The sequence below is a fragment of the Ascidia mentula genome, chromosome 7 (assembly GCF_947561715.1).
Source record: "Ascidia mentula chromosome 7, kaAscMent1.1, whole genome shotgun sequence".
Lineage (NCBI taxonomy): Eukaryota > Metazoa > Chordata > Ascidiacea > Phlebobranchia > Ascidiidae > Ascidia > Ascidia mentula.
In genome coordinates, this window is record NC_138572.1 from 5,018,463 (window position 1) to 5,041,827 (window position 23,365).

The 23,365-nt window shown below is 36.8% G+C and overlaps 5 protein-coding genes and 2 long non-coding RNA genes across 7 annotated transcripts; 6 read left to right on the forward strand and 1 right to left on the reverse strand.

Moving 5' to 3' along the window:
* The first annotated feature begins 1,617 nt into the window (after positions 1–1,617).
* LOC145908507 (m7GpppX diphosphatase-like) lies at positions 1,618–2,830 on the forward strand. Its single transcript, XM_082995813.1, has one exon. It carries the CDS (start codon positions 1,650–1,652, stop codon positions 2,634–2,636), a length of 987 nt encoding a protein of 328 aa, XP_082851939.1. The 5' UTR covers positions 1,618–1,649; the 3' UTR covers positions 2,637–2,830.
* LOC145908504 (endoplasmic reticulum junction formation protein lunapark-A-like) lies at positions 2,787–6,620 on the forward strand. The gene is made up of 11 exons (XM_082995806.1): positions 2,787–2,954; positions 3,294–3,389; positions 3,515–3,648; positions 3,781–3,839; positions 3,942–3,982; positions 4,177–4,318; positions 4,700–4,837; positions 4,910–5,012; positions 5,158–5,228; positions 5,465–5,641; positions 5,929–6,620. Exons 1-11 carry the CDS (start codon positions 2,928–2,930, stop codon positions 6,126–6,128), a joined length of 1,188 nt encoding a protein of 395 aa, XP_082851932.1. The 5' UTR covers positions 2,787–2,927; the 3' UTR covers positions 6,129–6,620.
* A 1,023-nt stretch (positions 6,621–7,643) lies between these two features.
* On the reverse strand, positions 7,644–10,247 carry LOC145908516 (large ribosomal subunit protein eL19-like). Its single transcript, XM_082995822.1, has 6 exons — positions 10,195–10,247; positions 9,816–9,922; positions 9,351–9,473; positions 8,988–9,108; positions 8,223–8,333; positions 7,644–7,813 (listed from the first exon to the last, which is right to left on the reverse strand). The coding sequence occupies exons 1-6, from the start codon at positions 10,197–10,199 to the stop codon at positions 7,684–7,686; spliced, it is 597 nt and encodes a 198-aa protein (XP_082851948.1). The 5' UTR covers positions 10,200–10,247; the 3' UTR covers positions 7,644–7,683.
* Positions 10,248–11,376: 1,129 nt separating this feature from the next.
* Positions 11,377–13,694, forward strand: LOC145908514 (tropomyosin-like). Its single transcript, XM_082995820.1, has 8 exons — positions 11,377–11,490; positions 11,618–11,743; positions 12,052–12,209; positions 12,360–12,453; positions 12,622–12,692; positions 12,994–13,132; positions 13,246–13,315; positions 13,609–13,694. The coding sequence occupies exons 1-8, from the start codon at positions 11,377–11,379 to the stop codon at positions 13,692–13,694; spliced, it is 858 nt and encodes a 285-aa protein (XP_082851946.1).
* A 3,057-nt stretch (positions 13,695–16,751) lies between these two features.
* Positions 16,752–18,029, forward strand: LOC145908531 (uncharacterized). The gene is made up of 3 exons (XR_014403014.1): positions 16,752–16,902; positions 17,107–17,161; positions 17,782–18,029. It is a non-coding gene; the product is annotated as an uncharacterized LOC145908531 (long non-coding RNA).
* A 766-nt stretch (positions 18,030–18,795) lies between these two features.
* On the forward strand, positions 18,796–20,704 carry LOC145908524 (uncharacterized). Its single transcript, XM_082995832.1, has 3 exons — positions 18,796–19,017; positions 19,150–19,210; positions 19,719–20,704. Exons 1-3 carry the CDS (start codon positions 18,871–18,873, stop codon positions 19,859–19,861), a joined length of 351 nt encoding a protein of 116 aa, XP_082851958.1. The 5' UTR covers positions 18,796–18,870; the 3' UTR covers positions 19,862–20,704.
* A 322-nt stretch (positions 20,705–21,026) lies between these two features.
* LOC145908528 (uncharacterized) lies at positions 21,027–22,550 on the forward strand. Its single transcript, XR_014403011.1, has 3 exons — positions 21,027–21,532; positions 21,651–21,705; positions 22,127–22,550. It is a non-coding gene; the product is annotated as an uncharacterized LOC145908528 (long non-coding RNA).
* The last annotated feature ends 815 nt before the right edge of the window (positions 22,551–23,365 follow it).

A 23,365-nucleotide genomic window follows, 5' to 3' on the forward strand; every position in this document is an offset into this window, starting at 1 on the left:
AGCATTATAGGCTTATACCAGAGACGGACACGGCAAAATGAAGACATTCAAACCATGAAATTGATACCCCATAAAAAACGTTCGACTCACAGCCAAACTCTTAAGAAGTAACAATATTGTTTAGATATGCAGGAAAACATGCGAACTTACTCTGACTAGGAGAAGGATTTTCCTTTAACGTTTTAAAGACAGTTAACCAACCTCTTCGTAAGCATATATACATCTAACAAGTATTTGTCCTTTGTCCTATCTGCGCAACCAATCGTCCACATGCGTATATGTACTGGGGTTACGTACGATACGCATGTTGTGGATTACTACACGCATGTGGACTATAGTAACCTAATGAGTGTACTTCCATACATGTACTTCTGAGCGCATTCTGCGCGTGCCGGCTTCAGTTTAAACGCATACAGACAGTGGTGGGAACCGGTTTTTAAAATTTATTGACCTACGGCTTCGCGAACTGGATTGTTAACATGTGTAGGCCTATGTTCCACTTCAAGCACTGTTACCACAATTACTATGACATGTTTGCCAATGAGAGAACCGAATGCGAAAGTATTTGAATCCCAATACTGCATATAGGCCTGTAGGCTACCCATGCAACCAATGTATAGGTTATACTTTCGTTTATCGGCACTTGATTGACACCTCGTATCACCTGTACAGGACTATGATGGTGATGGTAGCTTGCAGTGCGAGGTATACAAATTATTTCAATGCGGAAGCTGTTCTTTATGAAGTCGTTTTTGTCACTCTTTATCGTTTTTTTCCTTCTTTTTGTGCTTGCGTGTAACTCTTGGCGAAAACTTTGTAACCCGGTGTAGCAGTATTTTCCCTTCGCATGAGTTACCTGTCTAGCAGTGTCTGTAACAAGAAACTGTTTTTTTTTTATAAAAAGCAATGATGTATTTTTTGTATTTGTGTGTATAGAACTACCAAGTAGTTGTTAAGACTGCGAATGATAGAAACCAATAAAACCACGAAGGTAATCAAGTCAGACACCCACATATAGAGGTGTTTTCCTCACATAGAATCTCTGCCTGTCGTAGTATCGCATTCAGGCCACTGAGAAGGTGATAAGCTGTGGCAACTGGGTTCTTTGGAAGGCTGCATCAGATGTTTGCAACCCGGCCACATGAACGATTAAATCGGATGATCGACATGATTTGGGCGCGACAGAACTTGCTTGCGACATGTAATTGCAATGAAAGTGTTGTGTTTATCAGTGACGTTACGCAAATTGTGTGTACGTGTACAAATGCAATAAAAGCTTTATAAAGTCTTTACAGCCATTGACAGCTGGCCAGCACATCCTTTGTGATATATCATGTTGGATAAAATTTTTTGGGCTATTCCCAACAAGGTTTGAGTTTTTAATCTGCAATTTAAATTAAAACACTATGAAGAATTGGTATTGTTTCGTTAGTCTTTGAAACTAAAAAAATGTATCCGGAGTTTCACATTAAACTTCTACAATTAATTATTGTTAGATTTTATTAATTGTTTTTGACATAATTAGGCCTACCACTGAAAAGCAATCTATAAAAAATTTCTTTCCATGAAAACGTATTTTTTGTGTACTTAATTTGAATCAATTTTTTTATAGATTTTTTAGGTTGTTTTTAGTGTAGCCTAATTAAAATATGAGTAATGATGCAAAAGCAAAAAACTTGGAAGTCTCCCCAAATAATGGTAATGAACCTGAACCAAAAAAGGCAAAATTGAATCTAGATCAAGAAGCCCGGGTCAGTTTTAATGGGGCAAAAGTTGTATCTGTTTTAAACGACAAAAAAAGTCAAAAAGTCCTTTTTCTGCACGGAAAGTTTGACAATAACCCTGACGATGATGCAATATTTATTCTTGAAAAAAAACCTTTTGACACAAGTCCAGAAGCTTTGCAAGAACTCCTCTCTGGCAAAACAAAGCTTACATCAGACATACAAAACGATATTTATTCCACTTTCAGTGCAGTTCCGGCAGTTCAGAATGACATTAAAGCAACCATTATATGTCCAGCCTCCGAAAAACACCTTCGAAGGTACAGAAAAGAGAGTGTTGTTGTTGTAAAGGAAAGCAAGGAGGAATATGAACAGGTTATGAAGCCATTTGTTGAACAGCAACTGATCGATAAAGTTTTTAACATACAATGGGTGTACAATATTCTTGATCACAAGGCTGAGTCTGAAAGGATCATATTTGAGGATGATGAACCAGAAAATGGATTTGTGTTGCTGCCTGATATGAAATGGGATGTTAAAGATGTTAATGCCTTATCTGTCATTGCAATACCACACAAACGTGGGATAAAATCATTGCGGGATCTCAATTCAAGCCACATTCCTATGTTGAAGAATGTGAGGGAAACATCATTAGCTGTCATTGCTGAAAAATTTTCGATTGCCGCAAATCGTTTACGAATGTATTTTCATTACCATCCTTCTTTCTATCATTTACACGTACACATTAACCACATAGATTTGGACATGCCTGGAACATCAGCCTTACGGGCCCATTTACTTGATGATGTGATAGAAAACTTGGAGCTAAAAAGTGATTACTACCAACAGAAGACTTTCAGTTATACATTGCAAGAGTCAGACAAACTATTGGCTGCATTAAAATCTAATTAAAAACCTGTATCTGTGCACTAACGCATAACAACATACATTTATGCTTAATTAAGATCATAGTACATTCTTTTTAAACCAGCAAAATTGATCAATCATGTTTTATAATGCTGAGTTTGTTGTGTAATGGTTTTAAATGAAACGTTTTTAAAGTTTTGTTGCTGCCAACCTTTACCACTTTTTATTCATTGTTTAGAGTCAGGCAAACGTAGCTGTGAACAAATATTACTTTTCAATTGAAAGTCTGTTGTTCAACTTGAAATGTGAACGAAAAACAGAACAAATTATCACAAGATGGGAAATCTTCTTGCAAGATGGCGGGTAACGTTACCAACCCTACAATTGCCATACAATTGTACTTTTATCAGAGTTTTACAAACAAAAAGAATTTATGTCACTACATAACTTAACTAGTGTGGCATCAATGGTGCTATACAATACATGGCAACCTTACAATAGCAATTGGATTGTTTGACGTTTTCAACAATATTTTATGGTAAACAAGGTTTTATAAAGGCTTGGTCATACTGCATTTCCTCCGTTTGTTTCAATTCAACTGGGACCATTTCTGTAATCAAATAGTCTTAGCTTTAATTAAATTTTTTGAAATCAAAGATAAAATTTAGAAGTTTTGTATTTGAAACTGTTTGCTGTTATTAGAAATCCAATACCACTGTGGAAATCCTGGAAGAAATCGACAAAGACATTGCAAGATTGGAAAAGTTTAAGCGTTCCAACCATGAGACAAAAAAGAGGGTATTAACAATACAAATTTCACCGGTTTAGATTTATATTGTTTTTGCAAATTGTTGTGCAAGCAGATTCCAGGCTGCGAAAAGGGCTGTTTGACCAATTATCTTACTTCAACACTTTTTTTGTAGATTATTGGAAGTCTTATCCTGTATTCTGTGATATTGTACATTATTGGCTGTGTATGTCTTTACTTGTTTTACACGCCCACAACTCCACTCAATCAAATATTACAAGTTGCGCCAACACTGTGTTTTCCTCTATTGTAAGTACTATTTTGTGTAATATGTTTGATTAGTTGTTTTTTATGAAATAAGGAGAAGTACATTATGTAATAATAACACATTCGAGTGGGATATTCCTATTTTTAAGTTCATCTTATTGTGTTTTTGAGCAGAATTTATTTACTGAAAAGAGTACTGCATTGGTGGTTTGTACGAAAAATTGTTAAAAATGGTGAGTATTTGAACAGAAATTGTCTATTTATTGATGTAAAGGTGCAAACTTTTTTAATTACAACTGTATGTAAACTGTTTGTTTTGTTTATACTTGTTTCAGATTCTCAACTTCAACAACTGCGAGATCAACGAAAAGACATTGTGAGTAATATTGCATCGACTTTAGGTTGCTTTTAAATTGCAAGGTTTTTGCATTGTCTGTTATTACTATGTGCGAAGTTAACCTGAAAATGAGATCAGTTGTAATTGAAATACGAAACAAGCTAATTATTTTACCTTACCCAAAATTTCACATTGCCATGCTCAAAACCCTTCATTTTTTGTTTGTATGCAAGTTGGAAAATGTCATGGAAACTGAAACATACAAGAAAGCGAAGGAGATATTGGAGAAATTTGATCCAGAAACAAAAAAGAAGCTTGAGGAGGAACGAAACCGGAGGGAAACACCCCAACCTGTAGTTGGCACCCCAGGAACAGGCATGTAAAATTCTACATACTATATTGACTGAGATGATTATATTCCTCTGAGATGATTATATTGCTCAATACATAACGCAGAGTACATGAAAATTGATGAGGCATTTATGGATTAGGGTCAGATGTGGTTGTTAATGGATTTTTAATTCGATCTTTACACAGAGGCTTTGTTTTATAACTCAATAAAGTCCACATTGGCTGACCACATTGACCATGATTTTGAAGCATACAAGTCATAATAGCAGTATTGTAGACAGTTTTCAACAATTAACAACTTCAAATATTTCTTTGTGTTAAAATTAAGAAATTGTTTCCCAGCAACTTTGGGTTGTGGTATGCCACCCACAAAAACCTGAAATTAACATTTTTGCAAAATTTTAGACATTCGTAGAAGAAATCAAATTACAACTTCTCCACAAACTGCTCCAATGGTTTCATCTGGTACCCCTGCGAGGTCGCCCAACCAGAGTATGGGTCCAACACCTGTAATGCAAAGAAGCTTTAATGGAACATTGCGTGGTTTGTCAAATTAAAAGAATTTGCTTACTTTTGCCTTGTGGTGCCTGATATACATTATGTTGATGCTTGCAGGGCCCCGCCCACCTGTTATGCTGCCACGCCCCTTGCTTGAACAAAACCGGTCGACGATGGACAGATTTTTTGAATATTTGATGGGTGATGGATTAAACAACAGGTGTACAACCAGTCACATTGAAGAAAGTTGGACATTGAATACAAAGAAAAATATACTTTTTAATGAGAATTATTTCTTGTAGAAAACTAGATTGTGAAAGTTTCAGAGACTGTTTTTAACGCCAACTTACCCTGTCTTTTTTTAGATATGCCCTAATATGTAAGAACTGCTATTCTCACAATGGCATGGCAATGCGTGAGGAATTTGAATTTATAGGTAAGACTCAGTTTATAACTAGTTGTGTGTTTGTGCACCTTTGTAACTTGAACCACAATAACCACTCTTCAGAAGTAAGCTCATGGACTTGAGCAGTGGCCCAGTGTGATTTGGGTCAGATGTTTAAACCTTTTTGTGCAATAAGATAATTTTTTGTCAAGCAGAAAACCTTTTTAGACAATATTTAGTTATTTTGCTGATGGTTTCCAAATTGTGATTTTTCTGCCTGTTTATAGATTTTAGATGTGGTTACTGTGGATTCTTCAATCCTGCTAGAAAACAAAGACCTAATGCTCCCATTCTGCCAAGCAGACAATTAGAAATCAAGCCAGTGGATGCCAAAATAGCAAATCCACTGGAGCGTGACAGTGGCAATGATGACTCCCCGACATCATCAAAGGCATCAGAAATTGGTAAGTGTTGTTATGTTTTTTCTTGTTTGAGGTATTTTTTTCATCGGTGTTCATACTTCTTACTATATTTAAATTTTTTTTATGACAAATATAGAATATAAAACCACCCTGCTGAAAAATTTGCTGCAGCTAAGTAAATTATTCAATAACCATTTAGAGCACAGCATATTTATACTTTAGTAAATTTATGGCATTTCAACTCAAGCGTGAAACAAACTGTGTACAATATATTTTTATCCAAGAAATACAAAAACTCACTTTTTGTAAACAAAACTGACCATTTTCAGAGCACCAGGATCCAATAGTTGGTGATGATAGACCAGAAATGCATGGAAAACAACTAGATTTCGGTTCTGACAATGAAATAAATGAGAGCCAACCCAACGAACCAATCAGTGATCAACCTGAACAAGATTTTAAGAAAGATGAATCACAAACAGAGTCTTTTGAAACGTTACACCCACCAACCAATGAAATAGAGTCGTAGGTAGTTAGTGGTGCTCATGTTACATGATATTTAATATTTTTTGTTATTGCATTACGTTGTGTTGTCCTTTCTGCCAAAGTGGAACAAAGTACTGTTAAATTATGCTGGTGGATTCTTTATTTTTTTCATGGCGTTGGTTAGGTGATAGTGGTATATTTTTTGCCCAAAATTTCAAACATTTTCTGTTAACTGCAACTCTTTTCATTGTGAAACCCGAACACCTTAAAAGGATTTTAAACTTATTGGCTGTTAGGATGCTGTCTTTATGCATATAATGCTGTGTTCTCCATAGTAACATTTGGGATCTGAAGTAGATATCCATGTAAAACAGTATGAACCTATCTGGCCATACAGCCACTGAGAAAAATTGCATTTGTATTTTTTTAAACTGCCACAAATCACCATGCAGTTATGATTGTGTTCGAGTGTTCTTTCTTTTGCAAAACTTTTCGTTTGTTCTCTTTCTGCACAATAAAAGTATAACAACATTCATTGAACATGTTTAAATCAGGATAGAGGAACTACGTAAAACATATTAATTGTGCGCCAATAGAAAAAAATCATAACATTTCTATAAATAATTCTGACACATCTGATCGTTCTTCCGGTAAAAAAACAAAAAATATACAATAACTATTTAAAGAGCCATGATCCAAACTTCTTCAGAGAATAAAATAAGCACAATGGCGTAACTAAATGCGATGAGTAGTGTGCAGTATCACTCTTGGTTTCGCCACTGTGTCCGTTCCATTCTCTGAAAAAGCTTGGTGATTATCATGCATACCAGTGGTCGAAAAACCGTTTTCAGTTTTCATTCGCGTTGACTAAGTTGAATCCAAGATTTTTTTTTTACCTTGGTCCTTTTGGGCAATTTTAGACAACAAGGGTGACAACGATTGAACGATTCTCAAAATTTAGAATCGTCGTAACGAACAGTTAACTCCAATGGGCAGAAATTCCGGGGGAACGCGGGGATTTTCAAATACTTAGACATATGTGGCGAAAAATTTGATGCCTGTTTGTTGTAGATTTGTTGAAAATCAGACCTTAGGAAACAAAAAAATCTTCTATAAACAAGGGCAGTTTTGTTTATTTCGTGATTGTTTACGTGGATCTCCACCACTGGTAATTCTTTGATTGTTTATGAAGATCATTTTTACCTGTAGTTTTAACTTGTGAAGTTGGGTAAGGAAATTACCGCGGCCTTAATCAATCAACTCGCGCTACGTTTACCATGGAAAATGTAATGCTACTGTGGTGGACAGACCTGGTTCTCAGGAGATTGTTGTGAACGATGTTTCATGAACAAGATCATTTCCCCCCTTGTATGGAGTGTGCCCTACCGTTTTTTTTTAAACCAGCTTGTAAACAATCCTTACACTATTATACTGTCAAAAGCCATGTGGGAATTACCATTTAGTGTCCACAGTGGAATAGTTACTAAAAGGAGCCCTATGAATCTCAGACACTTCCTTTGGCAACCTTGTCTGGTGACTAAACCAAATCCAACCACACTCCAGCTGATTTTTTTGTATTTAGTTTCCAGCTAAATTGTTTATTCTTTTTTGGTTGCCTCGTCTTCTTTGGCCAATGCCGAAAGCATTTCCTTTTTCTTGAGAGCGATTCTTTCCTCTCTCCTTCTGCGCACTTCCTTGTTCTTGAGACGACGGGCTGTTGCCTGGTCCCTAATCACAACAAAATTGTATTAAAATATTTGTCCATGGATGTTATATTTGGCAGACGTGGCTAGTACCCCATAAGCATCTGCTTGAAGTATATTCTGTAGGTCTAAAACCAGCACGGTTATTGGCAACAAAATCACATTTTGGGTACCTGGCCAACAACCTACCTGGATATCTCCATGTCAATGTCATTTTACTTTTCATGTTTTAATCACTTGTTCAATGAGACTACCATGGTAATAATGATATTGTCACTGCTCAGAGAGACCTATGACCCTTTGTTAAAAGTATGGGAACCTAACGCATTGCAAGAGGTGCTATTCTTTGCATACTGCCATGACGAACTAATGACACAAGTATGCAACATACTGTAGTCCCAGTTATAAATTAGTTTACTTTATACTACACTTACGAGAACATCTTCGCTCTTGATAACTTGGCTTTCTGTTTATGAATGTGTTCCATCAAGTGGCGCTTGTTCTTGAAACCATTTCCTTTGGCTTTCAGGTAAAGCTGGTGGTACCTGATTAAACAACCAACCATCAGTTTGCAATGCAAGCAAAATTCGTCTCAGACCAACGCATAATTGGGCAGACCAGAGGGTGGTAACCCATGGCTCCAGAGCCGCATGTAGTTCTTTCACCCTCTCATATGGCTCCATAAAAAGGAGATCAGAAAAGAAATTGACAACATGGTAAATAAGCAAACCACAAGATTTTGGTGCCCTTGGCTGTATGTGTAGGTTTGAAAGTTTACTCACATGACGGTTTGAAAAATCAAAACAAATCCAAACAACGGTTTTGTGTCTCAAAGTTGGCTTTAGTTTATGGTGCTATGAGTGTAGTTTGCTCTTAGCAAGATAAAGATTGCCAACCTCTGGACAAGGTATTATGTTCCAAGAGGTTAGTTACTGCAAGTAGGCAACATTAATTCAGGGCCAAGAAGCATAACCAATATTGTTCCAAAGCAGTAAGCTTTGCCACAGCTATAGTGTAGATCAGGGGGGCACATTGTACAACACAGAGCATGAATGTCAAATTTGATGTTCAAGTTGTAAAAATTACATACATGTTTTCTAAACGTTGTTTTAACTTTTTTTTCAAATTGAAATTAACATCTTTGCACCATAAAGTTTATGCCGCTTTATAGTACAACCCTACACTCAACTGTGACTTACATGTGCTTGTCAATCTTTTTAGACTCCCTGTATTTGCGCAGCAGTCTTCGGAGGACTCTCATTCTACGCATCCACACAATCTTCTCAGGCATACGAGCATTAGCTGTACCCTTTCTTTTACCTGCAATGCATAGCTAATCAATTGCAGTCCAATAACAAAAATATAAAATAACCTCGCATCAAAAAGTAGTTTTATTTTTAGGAGAACATGTTTTGCTGAACAGCATAATCAGTTCTAATATAAAAACAGAAAATAAAACGCTTACAAAATGAAAGCATGCTTGTGACCGCAGTGCTTTATACCACCCAGTAGGTCACCTGCCATTGCTATTTAATGCCATTAAAGTTGATCATAAAACAAACCTCTGCCAGTGTGACGACCCTTTCTGCGAGCAATGGTGTTTTTCCTAACACGAGCACGGGAATGGACAGCAACTGGTTTACGGATAATCAAACCATCTTTGACAAGTTTACGAATGTTCTGCCCTAAAAAAAAGAAAAGAAATTAACTTATTTAATATATACATACCCTATTTACGATCAGTAGTTTACAAATGACTTCATGAACTACTTGAGGCAACTACGCAAGTAATACCAGGATAGTTAAATCACAGCACAACATAACACTAGATTCTAAAATTTGTGTGGTGGATTACTTTGCGACAAACATCAATTTTTTTAGCATAGCCAATGTTGTCTAGAAATACGTATTACTTGCATAGTTGCCTTCAAATTTTTTTAGTATGAATTTGAATTTTTCGACCTGATGATATTTTCAAGAAGTGTGAATAGATTTTGTCTATTACTAAAGCATGATACATTACTCACTGGAGTTGGCATTTGAGATCATGGAAGTTTCATTTGGATCAAGCCATATCTTGTTTTTTCCACATTTCATAACAGAAGCAGCCAACCGCTTCTGTAGCCTGAGGGTACTGTAATAAATTCAAATATTGTGACTGCAATCCCATATTTTTCAACTATATTTACAATTAACGCTTGCTGCTATAAATAAGTGGTCTAGCACATTTTGGCAAGAAAATGGATCATGTGATTTGTTTTTCTGAACACGTGTTGTGATGTGCTTATTTGCGGATAGATTTTACACAAAATCCATGTTAAAGAGTATTGCTGCATACAGGATTGAAACATTAAGTAAAATATAGCGTTTAAGATGAAATATATATCAAAAAAGATCGTAACAAACCTCATGGTTGCACCAGGGACAACAACGCGGGGAAAAAGGACCCGGATGTTTCGCGATGCACAAACGGTGGATTATTGCTGGATGAGTGATAGGTTTTTTGTAACCTCACTTTTAAATTAAATTGAACAAAAACGTATTTATATTCACATACCTTAACTACTCTCGCATTTGAGGATTGATCTTCAAAATATTACACCCAAAATGATCACTATAAATGACTGATCAAAAAGGAATTGAATCGCTTAACCAGGTAAACATTAACTGTGGGTGTAACTGGCACACTATATAGCCGACACGATATTACCATTACACACGTTGCCACAGAAGTTGCTCGTCGCCATCTCATAACGAAAATCCATTTCTTTAACCTACAGGGGTCATGATTTTTCATAAGATTGTAATAGCTGGCGTTCTTGTTATTTAGGTATTGTTGCAATTTGATATAGCCTGTTTTATTGCAGATATGTTTGCCAGCGCCAATTTTATATAATTCAATATTGAAAAATTTAAAAAAAGTTGTCATCATTTTACCTAAATGTTTCAAACATATTTAATGGTTGCATTGTTGGGTGGGTTTACGTTGGAGTCGCATCATAAGAAACACACGGAATGGAAAGATGAAACGTGAAGTTTCTGTGACGTTTCAACTGCGCAGTGCGGTATGTAAATAAAGTTACAGTTTGATATGGATCATGCAGTGTTGCCACCTCAGTCGTTCTACTGTTCTACCAGTCTTTCCATATGTCAGCCAAACTTGTCACCACGGGTGACAAACAACAGACACCGCAAGCATGGCCACCTTACGTCACCTTGCTTATCTGTTTAAACCAAAGTATGTTTTCAATAGTGTCATATCGTTGCATGCTTTTATAAAAAAATCATGTTAGTGACTACTTTATCACGCTGATATTTCCTTGAATAGTAATTCAATAAACCATGTCAGTGATTGCATGCAGCAAAACGCTGTTGTGGCTTCTTCACTCTTTGTGACGTCACAGAATTTGACAGACAACGCCTGTTGATGTCGTCACCTTCCTTCAATATTCTATCACCTCGTTCTCGGGTCTTGCGAGCATTTAAAAAGGGCCCCCCCAGTTCAAACATTACTTACTTTCTGAAACTTCGCCAGACTAGCGGTACACACGTTTTGTTCTAAGGTAAAAATAAGCAAAAAGCTCAGCAATGGAGTCCATTAAGCACAAGATGGAGGGTTTGATCAAAGACAAGGAAGAGGCAATTGAAAAAGCCGTTCAACTTGAAAATGAAAAGAAGGAAAAAGAAGATCACGCTCGCGATGTAAGCGTAAAGCCAACAGTAATGACATAGTCTGACGTATTTTCGAAATGCCACCTTTAGTAGCCCCAGTGTATCCGTTTCTTTTAGCTTAACAGCAGTGCACAAACACGTTAATAATTTTTTGCAGCTTGAAACCGAAACCAACACAATCACCAAAACCATCATCGGTTTGGAAGATGAACTCGATAAAAACATGGAGGAACACAGATTGTCAATTGAGAAACTTGAGGTTGCTGAGAAAGTCGCCACAGACGTAAGCAAACAATAACAAACCCTATTATCCATGATGACATAGCGTACTACGAGCATTGCTTGTTTGTTTACTTATAAACCACGCATAAACTAACACTTTTAAAGTTTTTTTTCGCACAGGTTATGTTATAAAACTTGATTTAACTCACAAAATAGGACAGTTTAGTGAGCTGCAGACAGGACCACTATTCGACCTAACAGTCTCATCAGTGCAGCTTATAATGGCCCCTGTTTGCAGCTCACTGTGATAAACATTAATGGCTCTATAGCTTATACAGGACAATTTAAATTTCTTGCAATTCGTTTTAGTCCGAGTTGGAGGTGAATGCCCAGACTCGTCGCATGCAGTTGCTCGAGGAGGAAATGCAACGTGTCACTGAGCGATTGGACGAGGCTTGCGCCAAGCTTGAAGTGGCTGAAAAGGCAGCGGAAGAAAGCGAACGCGGCCGCAAAGTGATTGAAAGCAGGTCAACTGATTTGTTATAGTTTTGTAATTTACCGTGTAATCTTGGGTCACCCCCATGAAATTATCACGTGATAACTGCCTCCGGTATATTGTTTGGAATTGTAACTTTTTTTAGAGGTTTTTAGCATAATTTTATTAAAAATCACTACAGGTCTTTCAAAGACGAAGAGACTCTCGAATTGCAGGAGATTCAACTCCGTGATGCCAAGGGCATTGCTGAAGATGCGGATCGCAAATACGAGGAGGTACAATGTGAATTCAAAAACATATTAACTGCAACAAAATATGCATGCGTTTATATCATGCTGTATTTAGCTTAATTAAGCCTTATACATTTTATTCACAACCTATATGATCCAACAAAATCGACAGTTTATGGACATTATTGATAAAAAAATCTCTTTTGAACGCAGGTTGGTCGTAAACTGCGCATGGTGGAAAATGACTTGGAACGTGTCCTCGATCGTGCTGAAGAATATGAAGGGTAGGTCCAGTGTAAAAATTGCTTTAAAAATACTTAAACCGATATATGCATTTATCGATAGATTGAATTCAATAAATCAAATTTGGTATTTTGCTGTCCGTAACAGAAACAAAAGCATATTTAAAACCGTTAACTCGACTTTTGGCACATGTTAGTACCACCATTAGCCGATGAGAACGAATTTGTAAATTTTAAATACAATATGAAGTGTGCAGGCAAGTTATGTGTTTCAGTATCGATACTGCAGTGCATGTCATATCAGTAATAAGTGTTGATTGTAAAATCTCATTTTTGGTTGCAGTAAGGTGAAGAAGGCTGATGACCAGCTGAAGGCGCTCCAAGACAACCTGAAAAGTTTGGAAGCTGTGTCTGTGAAGAATTCCGAACAAGAAGACAATTACGAAAAGGAAATACACGCTCTCACTGAAAATCTTAAGAATGTAAGTGCTAAAAAACGGAAGTAAATTACGCAACTTTTGAGCAGAAAACCACTGCTATTTGGTGATGTGAATTTGTAACAAAATATTGTTACGTTTTTCACGTTTCGTTTTAGGCCGAAACCAGAGCTGAATTTGCAGAAAGGACTGTTGACAAATTGGAGAAGACTATTGATTACTTGGAAGGTACGGATCTTCTTTCACTAATTAAACTTTTACTAAGATTTGCTTCCGACGGGATATTGATATATGTGGCAAAACGTTGCTGCAATGTTGACCTTGCGAAATATTCGACCGTTAAACCTGGTTTGGAGCTCGTTACGTACGTTTACTGTACAGCATACTAACTGTGAAGCATAATGATTTACCATTAGTGACAATGGCATAATTATTCGGTGGCACACGTTGTTCCAATGATCACTGTGCAAAATATTTAAGTCAAGGCCAATAACTATCTTGACAATATGTTGTTTCTGTAGATCAACTGTACGCTGAGAAGATGTCGTACAAAGGAATCAGCGAGAAGTTGGACAAAACTCTTGGAGACATGGTCGACCTAAACTAAACTGCAACGGCCCAAATTGTACCGTGAATGCTTTCGAAATAAAATTTGCTCCAATGCTGGTTGCTTCATCCGCATATGACACTCTGTATTAAGTGGGAAATAAATGACAACAAAAACGAGGCTAGCATATTTCAAACATAATAGTTAGGAACAATAAGCCTTTTCCTGTAGTTCGAAAAGTCCAGCGAGGCTCGAAATGAAGAAGCAAGTTAATAATAGTAACTTACATCTTAAAACCCTATGTCGACATTTGTGACACATTGGTAACGTTTAGAATACATGCAACAAACACACCCTTAATTAACGTTTTTTGAGCGCTGGTCAAGAATATCTCATTCGTTACGCTTCAAAGAACGACAATTTTGCAATTGGAAACACTGTTATGGTAAACTCCGATAGTGGGAACGGCGGTAGTTTTCAAAAACTGTGTTTTGGTAAATGGCGGTTTGTTGTAGGTTTGCGGTTGTATTTTGAAGGCTTTACTTTTAAGTTAGTGATTTGAAAAAAAAATCATATCAAGGGCGTAGATGTTATTAAAGTAAATACCAACGATTTTTGGTCAGATATGTTTTTTTTTATGATTTTATGGAAATTTTTGTAAACGTAACAAATTTAATGACACTGTTCATTAGGTGATATTTTGTAATGGATATGAAAATTAAAAGTTATTAGGTTTGCTCTTAAATTGTGAAGATTTTGTATTATATACAATAAATGTAAGGTAAATTGATGGTAGCAAATGATGTGGGAGGTCTATGAGGGATAATAATGGTAAAAATGATGATGACTTGTCGGAAAATATTCTAATTTTGATGATGAGCAGAGCTTAGTTTAGCAGTTTCTATGTTCATATTGATGGATTTGGTAAGTTAGATCAAATATACAAAGTGTTTTACTAGTTTAAGTGCTACTCTAGTGATTATGCCATAGTTGATTCAGTATTTGAGGCCATAACTAAAACCTCGATATTTGCCAAGGGATGCAAAAAGTCCGGCCAGCTTCATTACAGCTGTATCAGCGTTTTCTGTTGTAAGATTGAACAAGGAAACAAAATGGAAAACAGGACATCCTAAATTACAGCCATTCATGGGAGGAGTCCATTGATTGGACTTTCACATTGGGCTGAGCAGAATACAACTTGGTCGAAAATATTGGCATTTTTGTTTATGATTACAATTTATTTCCCACTTTTCTATATGATTGCAATCACCAGATAGTTGTTTTGCTAAAGGATGCTGTGGCAATTGGATTATAAACAATTAACTTTCCTTGGGTTCTATTATTTTATCGTGGCAAAAGCAAGTTTCATATATGCATTCTGAAATGTAATGCATGACTGCACATGACAAAGAAAAAAAATTAAGACAAATAAACAAATATAATAATTATAACAAGTTTCCCAAATGTTGTATCATTTTTTGCTTGATTTTCAAGGTCATTTTATTATTTTAGAACTGCAGGAATTAATTTTTTTTCATTGAAATTTTTCCCCTAATGGACCGGTGTGACAACTTTGTCACGTTTCAAAAAACCCCTAACCCCCCACCCCAAATTATTAATTTTTCTTATGCAGGTATATTAGTCTATCATTACCACACAAAATTATTTTTTCTCTCTAAATTTAATAATTCTGTCCATGGAGGGTTAAAGGTATTTCCTGTCTATCGCCTCTGCAAGCCGACACGCTTGAAGAGTTATTTGCGTCTAAAACGATAAAAGAAGTTATTCCAAACTGACGTTTTATTTTGAAAGATGAGCAATGGTACAATCTACATATCCTTTAAAATCACATTGGGATCGGTCACGAATATAAACAGTTCAATTTTCATATTAATATACACTGTGTTCGCTACACGCAGGAGCAGCAGAAAAACGTTTTCTACTTGGTTTAAACACAGTGGTTCCTAACCTTTCTTGGCTTACGACACCCCAGTGTAATTTATAAAGATAGTGTGGCACCTTGTTGAGGCAAACCAATGACCAACCGCCATGAATGCAACAATTAGTCCTCTGATTCTTGGTAGGTTTGATTCTATCATTATAAACAATTATGCGCTGGATATAGCACAACCGGTAAACCACATGGTGAAAATTATGAGAGTGAATGCAAAGAAAAGGTCGCGGCACCCCAGAAGATTACAGTTGGCACCCCAGTTGGGAATCACTGGTTTAACACAATCATTTAGTAAAACTTGAAACACTTTTCACCACATATACAGATATGTAAATGATGCAATTAGAAACTTCTGACCTTGAAGTCAACTCGATTTACTGGAAGGAATAGTTTGTTTCTATTCATACTTTAATCGTTTTCTATAGTCTGGACGTTGCCATATCAAAACTACGTAATTGGTTATTACAGCCACCAATACAATACCAAGGCTATGACGCATAAGATTTTGAATCTAGGTTACAACGAGTACAAGTAACATATGACAAGGTCGTATAGGTTATCACATGGAGAGTTTGTGTAGGAGCTACGTCCACACATATAATACGGTTGTATCTTCGCATACGTCCACCGCTTGAGAAACGAGTGGTTGTGTTAATAATTTCTGCCGCGGTGTTGGCAAACCGGTACAACCCTATACAACTTCTCTATTTGTATGAATGGACAGGTCTAAAATAGTGGTCACAAACAAATCTATTCTTAATCATAAAAACAATCACGCGGTATAGTTGCAATATTAATAGCAATGATCAAAAATAGGCTTCAAAAGGTTTTAATATATTTCAACCTAGCAATCCAACCCACGCACTGGCTTCAATCTCCTTTCTCCATACCTAGATCATTTTCAAAGGGTGTTTTTCACTAAATTTCTTGGGATGTTTTCAAGGTAACTTGAGTTACGTAATTGGTGCAATTGAAATGACGTGGAGCCATCTCGGTGTATGGCGTTTTGCACCAAGTGGTTTCCGTTCAGTCAAAACAACTTTCAATGAGACATTACGACTAGCAAATGTGTTAAAACAACCACCTATAGCACATATCAATTGCTGCGTGACGCATGCAGCACGTCACGAGGTTCCTATACGAAATCTGTGTGGAAATTTCTCGAATCTCTCACCAAAGGTATATATAACACTTGCTTTGAGATTCCAACCATAAGAATTTCTTGAGTTAGAAACGAAAGTTAAAGTCACAGAAAACATAATGAAGTTGGCTCTATTTGCTGTGTTATTCATTTGCGTCGGAACTCTTGTTGAGGTAATGGCCTTACTATACATTACTATACAATGGCCTTACTATAGATTACTTTACTATAACTATAATGGCCTTACTCTTCATTATATAGTTATACATACGACTAAATTAAAGCTTGTTTATTTGTATCCTTTCGATGGTACACCACCGCACGTCGGTGCTTCTATCGTATTTAAGATATCATAATTACTGTAAAACTTGTTTTAGGCAAATTGGTGTGTGAATTTCTGCACTCCAGGTTGCAGAGGATTAACAGGAACAAGTAAGCAAAGGCATTTTTTCTTGATTAATTGTATTCTACAGCAATTTACGCAGTACCAGGCCGAAATAGCTATTTGATATTAAAAATGACTTTAAAATAAGTTAAAATGCAACTTTAATGATTTTTCCTTAATGATCGGTAGATGGTTACTACAATAAACATTACTCCTTTTTATAAATGCGTGGTGAATTTTTTTCATGACATATCAACTACAATCCCGAGTTTTTAATGTTAAGCAAACTTTTGAACGATAAAAATATAATGTGAGCTGCAGAAATGGCCACTTAAGAGGTCTCATCAGTACAGCTATGGTGTGACTTACAACGAACTTGTCAGCTAAACAGCCGGCAAGACTTCCACTTCGTGGTGACTATATACAGCTACCATAGGCCATTTGGTACCAAACTAGGTGTAACCCGCCAGAAACAAGCAAAGCTAAATCCAACAGTGTTGCCATGCTTAGCGATAAAAATATAGTAGCTGTGACCAAATTTAAAAGTTTTGCTATTACATGAAAAACTCAAGTAGAACGAAGTCCGTGCCTAACTCGAGGATTAAGCATGAATTTGCAATTTCGCTACAAACTTAACTTGATTGATAATTGTTAACTAACTTTTCAGAGAGGCTTCTGTGTATGTACTGCTCAACCAAGAAGTTGTGTTTCATCAACACTTATGTGGCTTTGTCACGACCGTCGCCTGGAATTGAGTCAAAATCTGCATTAGGTGGCAGAAAGATTGGTTCTCCCGCATAGTTTTGTTTTGAATATTATTTCCCGTCTGTATATTTTTCGTCGTATGTATTTTTGTGCTTGTACAGAGTATCCCTTTTGCTGCAAATACAGAATTAAACACACATGAATCCCAAATCTTTTAAGTAGACATCCAAAGCCAGCGAATTTTCTAATTTAAGTGTTTGTTTTGACCGCACCGGAACTTGAACCCGGAAAATCCTGAACACGAATCCTGACCAAGATTTCTTCCAGGTGTATGGGTCTGGCGCATCGCCGATGTTGCCAGGACTTTAACGTAACGCAGCAGTGAACCTCGTCATATGGTGTGGTTGGAATCCAAAGCGTTGTCTTGGTATCAGCGATGCATTTTTGAGGGGTCTAGGTAACCGGATAAATAGTAACAGCGTTTCAAAATGTATTTTAAATTGCGTACCAGAAAGGAAATATGGTCCTGGGTATAATAAAGTCCCTTATTTGTTTTAATAAATGTAAACGCACTGGTAGTGAATTAAGATCACTTATAAATAGCGCCATAATTACAAAATAGATCTGGTTTAACCCTTCGGGCAGAGCTAGCGAGTCCAAGATGACCACCAGGAAACCGCCTGTGGAGCAAAACTTGCTTGATTTTATAAAGCGCTCGACCCATATACCACAAATGATAACGGGGTAACCTTCCTGATTGATGCGGAACAATCGGGCACAGTAATTTAAGAAAAAGTTAATTCAGTGGCGAAAAGTGGTACAATATGAGACGAGAGAAACGTGTATGGGGTGCAAAGTGAGCTTGCACAGGCCCAGCCTACCGGGTTTCTTTGCTGGCGCTATTTCTACGAACTGAAGTCAACTCGATGACTGACGTAATATCACATGGTATCCATTCGCTCAAAAGTACTTGGTATTGAAAAGGTCAAATGACAACCCATACAAACTTCTATTGGTTGACGCAATCAACAGTTTCCTGCGGGGAAGCTGTATGGAATATGTTTGGACTTGTGGAAAAGGCACAAAACAGTTTGAGATTCGACGACTGGAGAATAACTTAAAAGAATTAAAGTCAATCGGAACAATGAAGTTGGTTTTATTTGCTGTGTTATTCATTTGCGTTGGAACTCTTGTTGAGGTATTTGCCATATACATTATTTAGTTTAGCAAATGACTGATTGTTTATTTATATCCTTTCGTTGTTGCATCGCCGTACGTTGGTGCTTCTATCGTATTTAAGACATCACAACTGCTGTGAAAATTGTTTCAGGCAACTTGTCCGAGTTTCTGCTCTCGACCTTGCAGAGGAAGAGAAATAGCTTCAAGAGGAAGTAAGTCAAGGCATTTTTTTCTGAATTAATTGTACTCTACAGCAGCACTAGGCCGAAAAAGCAATTTGTAAAAAAAGAAGTAGCTTTAAGTTACCCAGATGTTAAGCAAACTTTTGAACGATACAAATATAATGTGAGCTGCAGAAAGGACCACTTATGAGGTCTCATCAGTACAGCTATGGTGTGACTTACAACGATCTTGTAAGCTAAATAGTCGGCAAGACTTTCACTTTGTGATGATTATACAGCCACCATAGCCCATTTGGTACAAAACTAGGTGTCACCCGCCAAAAACCACCATATGGAAAGACTGGGGCCAAGCTGAAGCCAAAACCGACAGTTTCGTCAGTCTCCGCGATAAAAATAAAGTTGCTGTGGCCAAGTTTAAAAGCTTTGCTATTACTTGTAAAAATCAAGGAGAACGGAGCCCGTGCTTAAAACTATAGGAATAAGCACGAATTTTCAATTTCGCTACAATCCTAAAATGATCGATGATTGTAAACTTAAGTTTCAGGGATTTGGCACTGTATTTTTGCTTGCAAAAAGAACTTGTGTACCTACAACACTAGGATGGCAATTGCAGGACCGTCACCTAGAATTGAGTCAAAACCCGCATTTGATGGTGGCAGAAAGATTGGCTCACCCGCATAATATTGTTTAAATATCATTTCCGTCTGTATATTATTCGTCGTATGTATTTTTGTTCTTGTACTGTGTATCCCTTTTGCTGCAAATACAGAATTGAACGTAAATCATTTTAGTCCACCTGAGGTAGCGGAATTTTTAAGATCAAAATTGTTTGGATTTTAACTTTGTGAACCTCGTCACATGGTGTAAATGGAATCCATGGCATGTTTTGGTATCAGCGATGCCTAATATAAAAATTAGGTCCCTGAAAATAACAAGACCCTGGTGGTAATAAGGTTCGCTATTTATGTTAATAAATGTATTGTTACTGAACTAAAATCACCCATAAATAACGCCATGTTTACAAAAGAGGTGTGGTTTAATTCTACGGGCAGGACTAGCGAGTCCAAAATGGCCACAACTGTCTGTGGAGCAAAACTTGCTTACAAAGCGCCCGATCCATATACCACAAATTATATCGGGGTAACCTTCCTAAATGTTGCGGAACAAAACCATTAATCTGGCACAGTAAATTAGGAAAAGTTAATTCAGTGGCGAAAAGTGGTACAATATGAGACGAAAAAATTGAAACGTGTATGGGTAGCAAAGTGAGCTTGCACAGGCCCAGCCTACCGGGTTTCTTTGCTGGCGCTATTTCAATGAACTGAAGTCAACTCGATGACTGACGTAGTATCACATGGTATCCATTCGCTCAAAACTACTTGCTATTGGTTTGAGAAGGTCCAACAACATCCCATACAAACTTTAATTCGTTCGTGACGCAATCAACAGTTTCCTGCGGGAAAGCTGTATGGAGTCTGTTTGGACTTGTGGAAAAGGCACAAAACATTTTAAGAATAACTTATGGGAAATTCCTATGGCTTCTAGACAACAAAGATATATTCATGACCCTAGATGCAGGCCTAGGCACATTTGAATGAATATTATAGTTTTGAATGTCAATATGCACACAAAGCAAAGCGTGTGCATTTTAAAGTGTTCTGTACGTTTATATGTTACTGGTTTGTCATTATATCATCTAAATAGTTAGTAATTATCTGGAAAATCAGCGCGATCTAAACGTGCTTGGCTGTGTGTATCCGCTTTGGACCGTTGAGCAAGTACAGACAACTCAACACTACAATCATGCAAATATTTGTGTAGGAATGGACTGCGGATTTGAGTCACGATAGTGGATATTCTGTGCGATTGTTGACGACTACAACTGCGTCTTATTTAAAAAAAATATAAACAGAATGCTTTGGGTTATACTGTATTAAATCAACTCCCCAAAGATGCAGTTTAAAGTGATTTACCATTTTCACCTACCCAATCATATGCACTGTATTGAAGGTTTTAAGGTTCGAATTAAATTACGTAATATACATATTTCACGTGGATTTTAATCAACCAGCTGGCTGACTCGTTATGGTAATCACTGAAAACTATTTGGTGGTGATTCTGTAAAACGACCACCTGTATTAAACCTCAATTGCGGCTTGTGACGCACAAAAGTAGATTGCCCCAAATGCTTCCTGTAGAAGGGTTGTTAGGAACTTTCTCTCCAAGGTATGGGGAGTATCAGTTTGCTTGAGGCTCAGAAGATTTCAATTTTCAAGCCAAGTGAAAAGTCACAGAAAAATGAAGTTTGTTCTATTTGCCGCGTTATTCATCTGTGTTGGGACACTTGTTGAGGTACAATATTAGTTACCTGTATTATTTACTTTTTAATAGATATATAAATTATTTTGACTTACGCAGAATTTTCCGTTTTTGTAATCTAGCTTTATGATAATTATTGTAATTTTTTTAGGCAAATGCGTGTCGGGAATTCTGCGAGCCGGATTGCAAAGGGTTGACTGGTTACAGTAAGCAAAACTTTTTTCTTCAAGTCAAATTTCTTTGAATAACAATTTGCACCTGGCTGAATAAAGAGGTTGAGAAAAATAACAGATCAAAATCGCAATAACTTTTTGGTGCAACTTCGTTCAACCCAAACCAAACCCGACTTATTGTAAATATGTTCGTCATAGATATATTTTCCTGCATCTTTCAAAACTTTATGTCTGTTTGGTGCGATTATAAAACATCCAGGTACATAATTAGGGTTAGCTTTTCGTTCTTAATTCTTCGTTTTGTCCTTAGTTTAGGCCATGTTAAGCTGTTTTGCTCATATGAGTTCTTAATGTTTTGGCGAAACGCAGGCCTTTTCCGTTCCTTGTAGCCGAGTTAACAACACATAGGTTAATGCTAGTTAATGACTTACAGTTAATTGCACAATCTTTGCAGGAAAATTTGCGTGTACATATTGCACAAACCAAAAATTGTGCGACTATCTTTATGTGGGGGCTCGACCAAACACCAAACCAAAATCCACAAAAAATGACAAGTCCAAAAATAGTGGTGATGATGGACATGAAAAATCATTCCGGTTCTAACAAAATACCGTATTCTATGTTACTGATGTTTAGCATTTATGGTTGTTCCGTGTATCATTTTCATATTAATTGAATTTATATTAATTTTCTGTCGTTGCCTATGCCGCAAAGGAAGGCAATTCAACTTCCAGGGACTAAATCTGCGCAAATTCGCATTAACTTGTTGTCTTTGCGCAGTTTTTTTCATCTTCATTCCAAAGTCGTGATTACGTATATTCTTTATTCTAGTATTGTATAATATAATGTATCGTAATACATGATTTTTCATGACAGTGCGTTGAACCCCTCTTTAAAGTGAGTTGTCTGCGACAGTACAGGCTGCAAAAATATTGAACGCTCAATAGATGGATTTCTTCAATTGCAAGTACTTTGAGTTTGATGCAGCTGCACAATATAGGAAACGATTACCGCAATATAGGAAACAGTAATTGGGAAAAACAAAGGTCTCCATTAGTTTGGCGCGTGGGTACAAACTGTCCCAAGAATTTTCGAAGGGATATAAGGAACTCTTGAATTTAATTTCAAAGAACAAACACTTAAATTCCTATTCAGTCGAGTACCATATGTCAAGGAAATGGGAATACGTTGGACAAATCAACTATGCGTATAGCGCACCGTACTCATAAAGATAGTCATTTTTTGTGTGATAACTAACATAGTTTAAAAACGACACTTATTTTTAGTAAATTAAAACGCTATATTCACAATTATACAGGGCTGTAATATACATTATCCAGAGAATTCGGGTGTGATAATTTTCTCTGTTTTGCTTGCTGTAAAAACCACAAGAAAAATCCACGTTCAGTGGCACGCGAAGTTATTTCAAAACCGTATGTGGCCCTTAATTGCCTCTATGGATTCTAGATGCACCAACGCACGAACCTCGTCGCAGTTACAATAGTTTGACTTTCAAGATGTCGACTGGCGAATTTGTTATCTTTTTCCCTTGGTAAGCGCAATATACGTGTATTTTCAATCCACCGTAATCCAGCACTACCAATCAATCCTGATGGGCACGCGCTTGCCGTTCTGCCGACTTATCAAGGAGAGTATTTGTGCAACATATGGAGCGGGACACCACAATCGTGCG

What these genes read in the sequence shown, in the direction of transcription:
- LOC145908524 (XM_082995832.1), top strand. Translation starts at nt 18,871, where the DNA reads ATGGAATATGTTTGGACTTGTGGAAAAGGCACAAAACAGTTTGAGATT. An exon ending in GCGTTGGAACTCTTGTTGAG is followed by an intron (nt 19,018 to 19,149) that starts GTATTTGCCATA and finishes AAATTGTTTCAG; the next exon opens with GCAACTTGTCCGAGTTTCTG. An exon ending in AGAAATAGCTTCAAGAGGAA is followed by an intron (nt 19,211 to 19,718) that starts GTAAGTCAAGGC and finishes TGTAAACTTAAG; the next exon opens with TTTCAGGGATTTGGCACTGT.
- LOC145908504 (XM_082995806.1), top strand. Translation starts at nt 2,928, where the DNA reads ATGGGAAATCTTCTTGCAAGATGGCGG. An exon ending in ATCTTCTTGCAAGATGGCGG is followed by an intron (nt 2,955 to 3,293) that starts GTAACGTTACCA and finishes TGCTGTTATTAG; the next exon opens with AAATCCAATACCACTGTGGA. An exon ending in ACACTGTGTTTTCCTCTATT is followed by an intron (nt 3,649 to 3,780) that starts GTAAGTACTATT and finishes GTTTTTGAGCAG; the next exon opens with AATTTATTTACTGAAAAGAG.
- LOC145908514 (XM_082995820.1), top strand. Translation starts at nt 11,377, where the DNA reads ATGGAGTCCATTAAGCACAAGATGGAGGGTTTGATCAAAGACAAGGAA. An exon ending in CGTGCTGAAGAATATGAAGG is followed by an intron (nt 12,693 to 12,993) that starts GTAGGTCCAGTG and finishes TTTTGGTTGCAG; the next exon opens with TAAGGTGAAGAAGGCTGATG. An exon ending in GACTATTGATTACTTGGAAG is followed by an intron (nt 13,316 to 13,608) that starts GTACGGATCTTC and finishes TTGTTTCTGTAG; the next exon opens with ATCAACTGTACGCTGAGAAG.
- LOC145908507 (XM_082995813.1), top strand. Translation starts at nt 1,650, where the DNA reads ATGAGTAATGATGCAAAAGCAAAAAACTTGGAAGTCTCCCCAAATAAT.
- LOC145908516 (XM_082995822.1), bottom strand. An exon ending in GGGTCGTCACACTGGCAGAG is followed by an intron (nt 9,109 to 9,350) that starts GTTTGTTTTATG and finishes TATGCATTGCAG; the next exon opens with GTAAAAGAAAGGGTACAGCT. An exon ending in TCAAGAGCGAAGATGTTCTC is followed by an intron (nt 7,814 to 8,222) that starts GTAAGTGTAGTA and finishes TGTTGTGATTAG; the next exon opens with GGACCAGGCAACAGCCCGTC.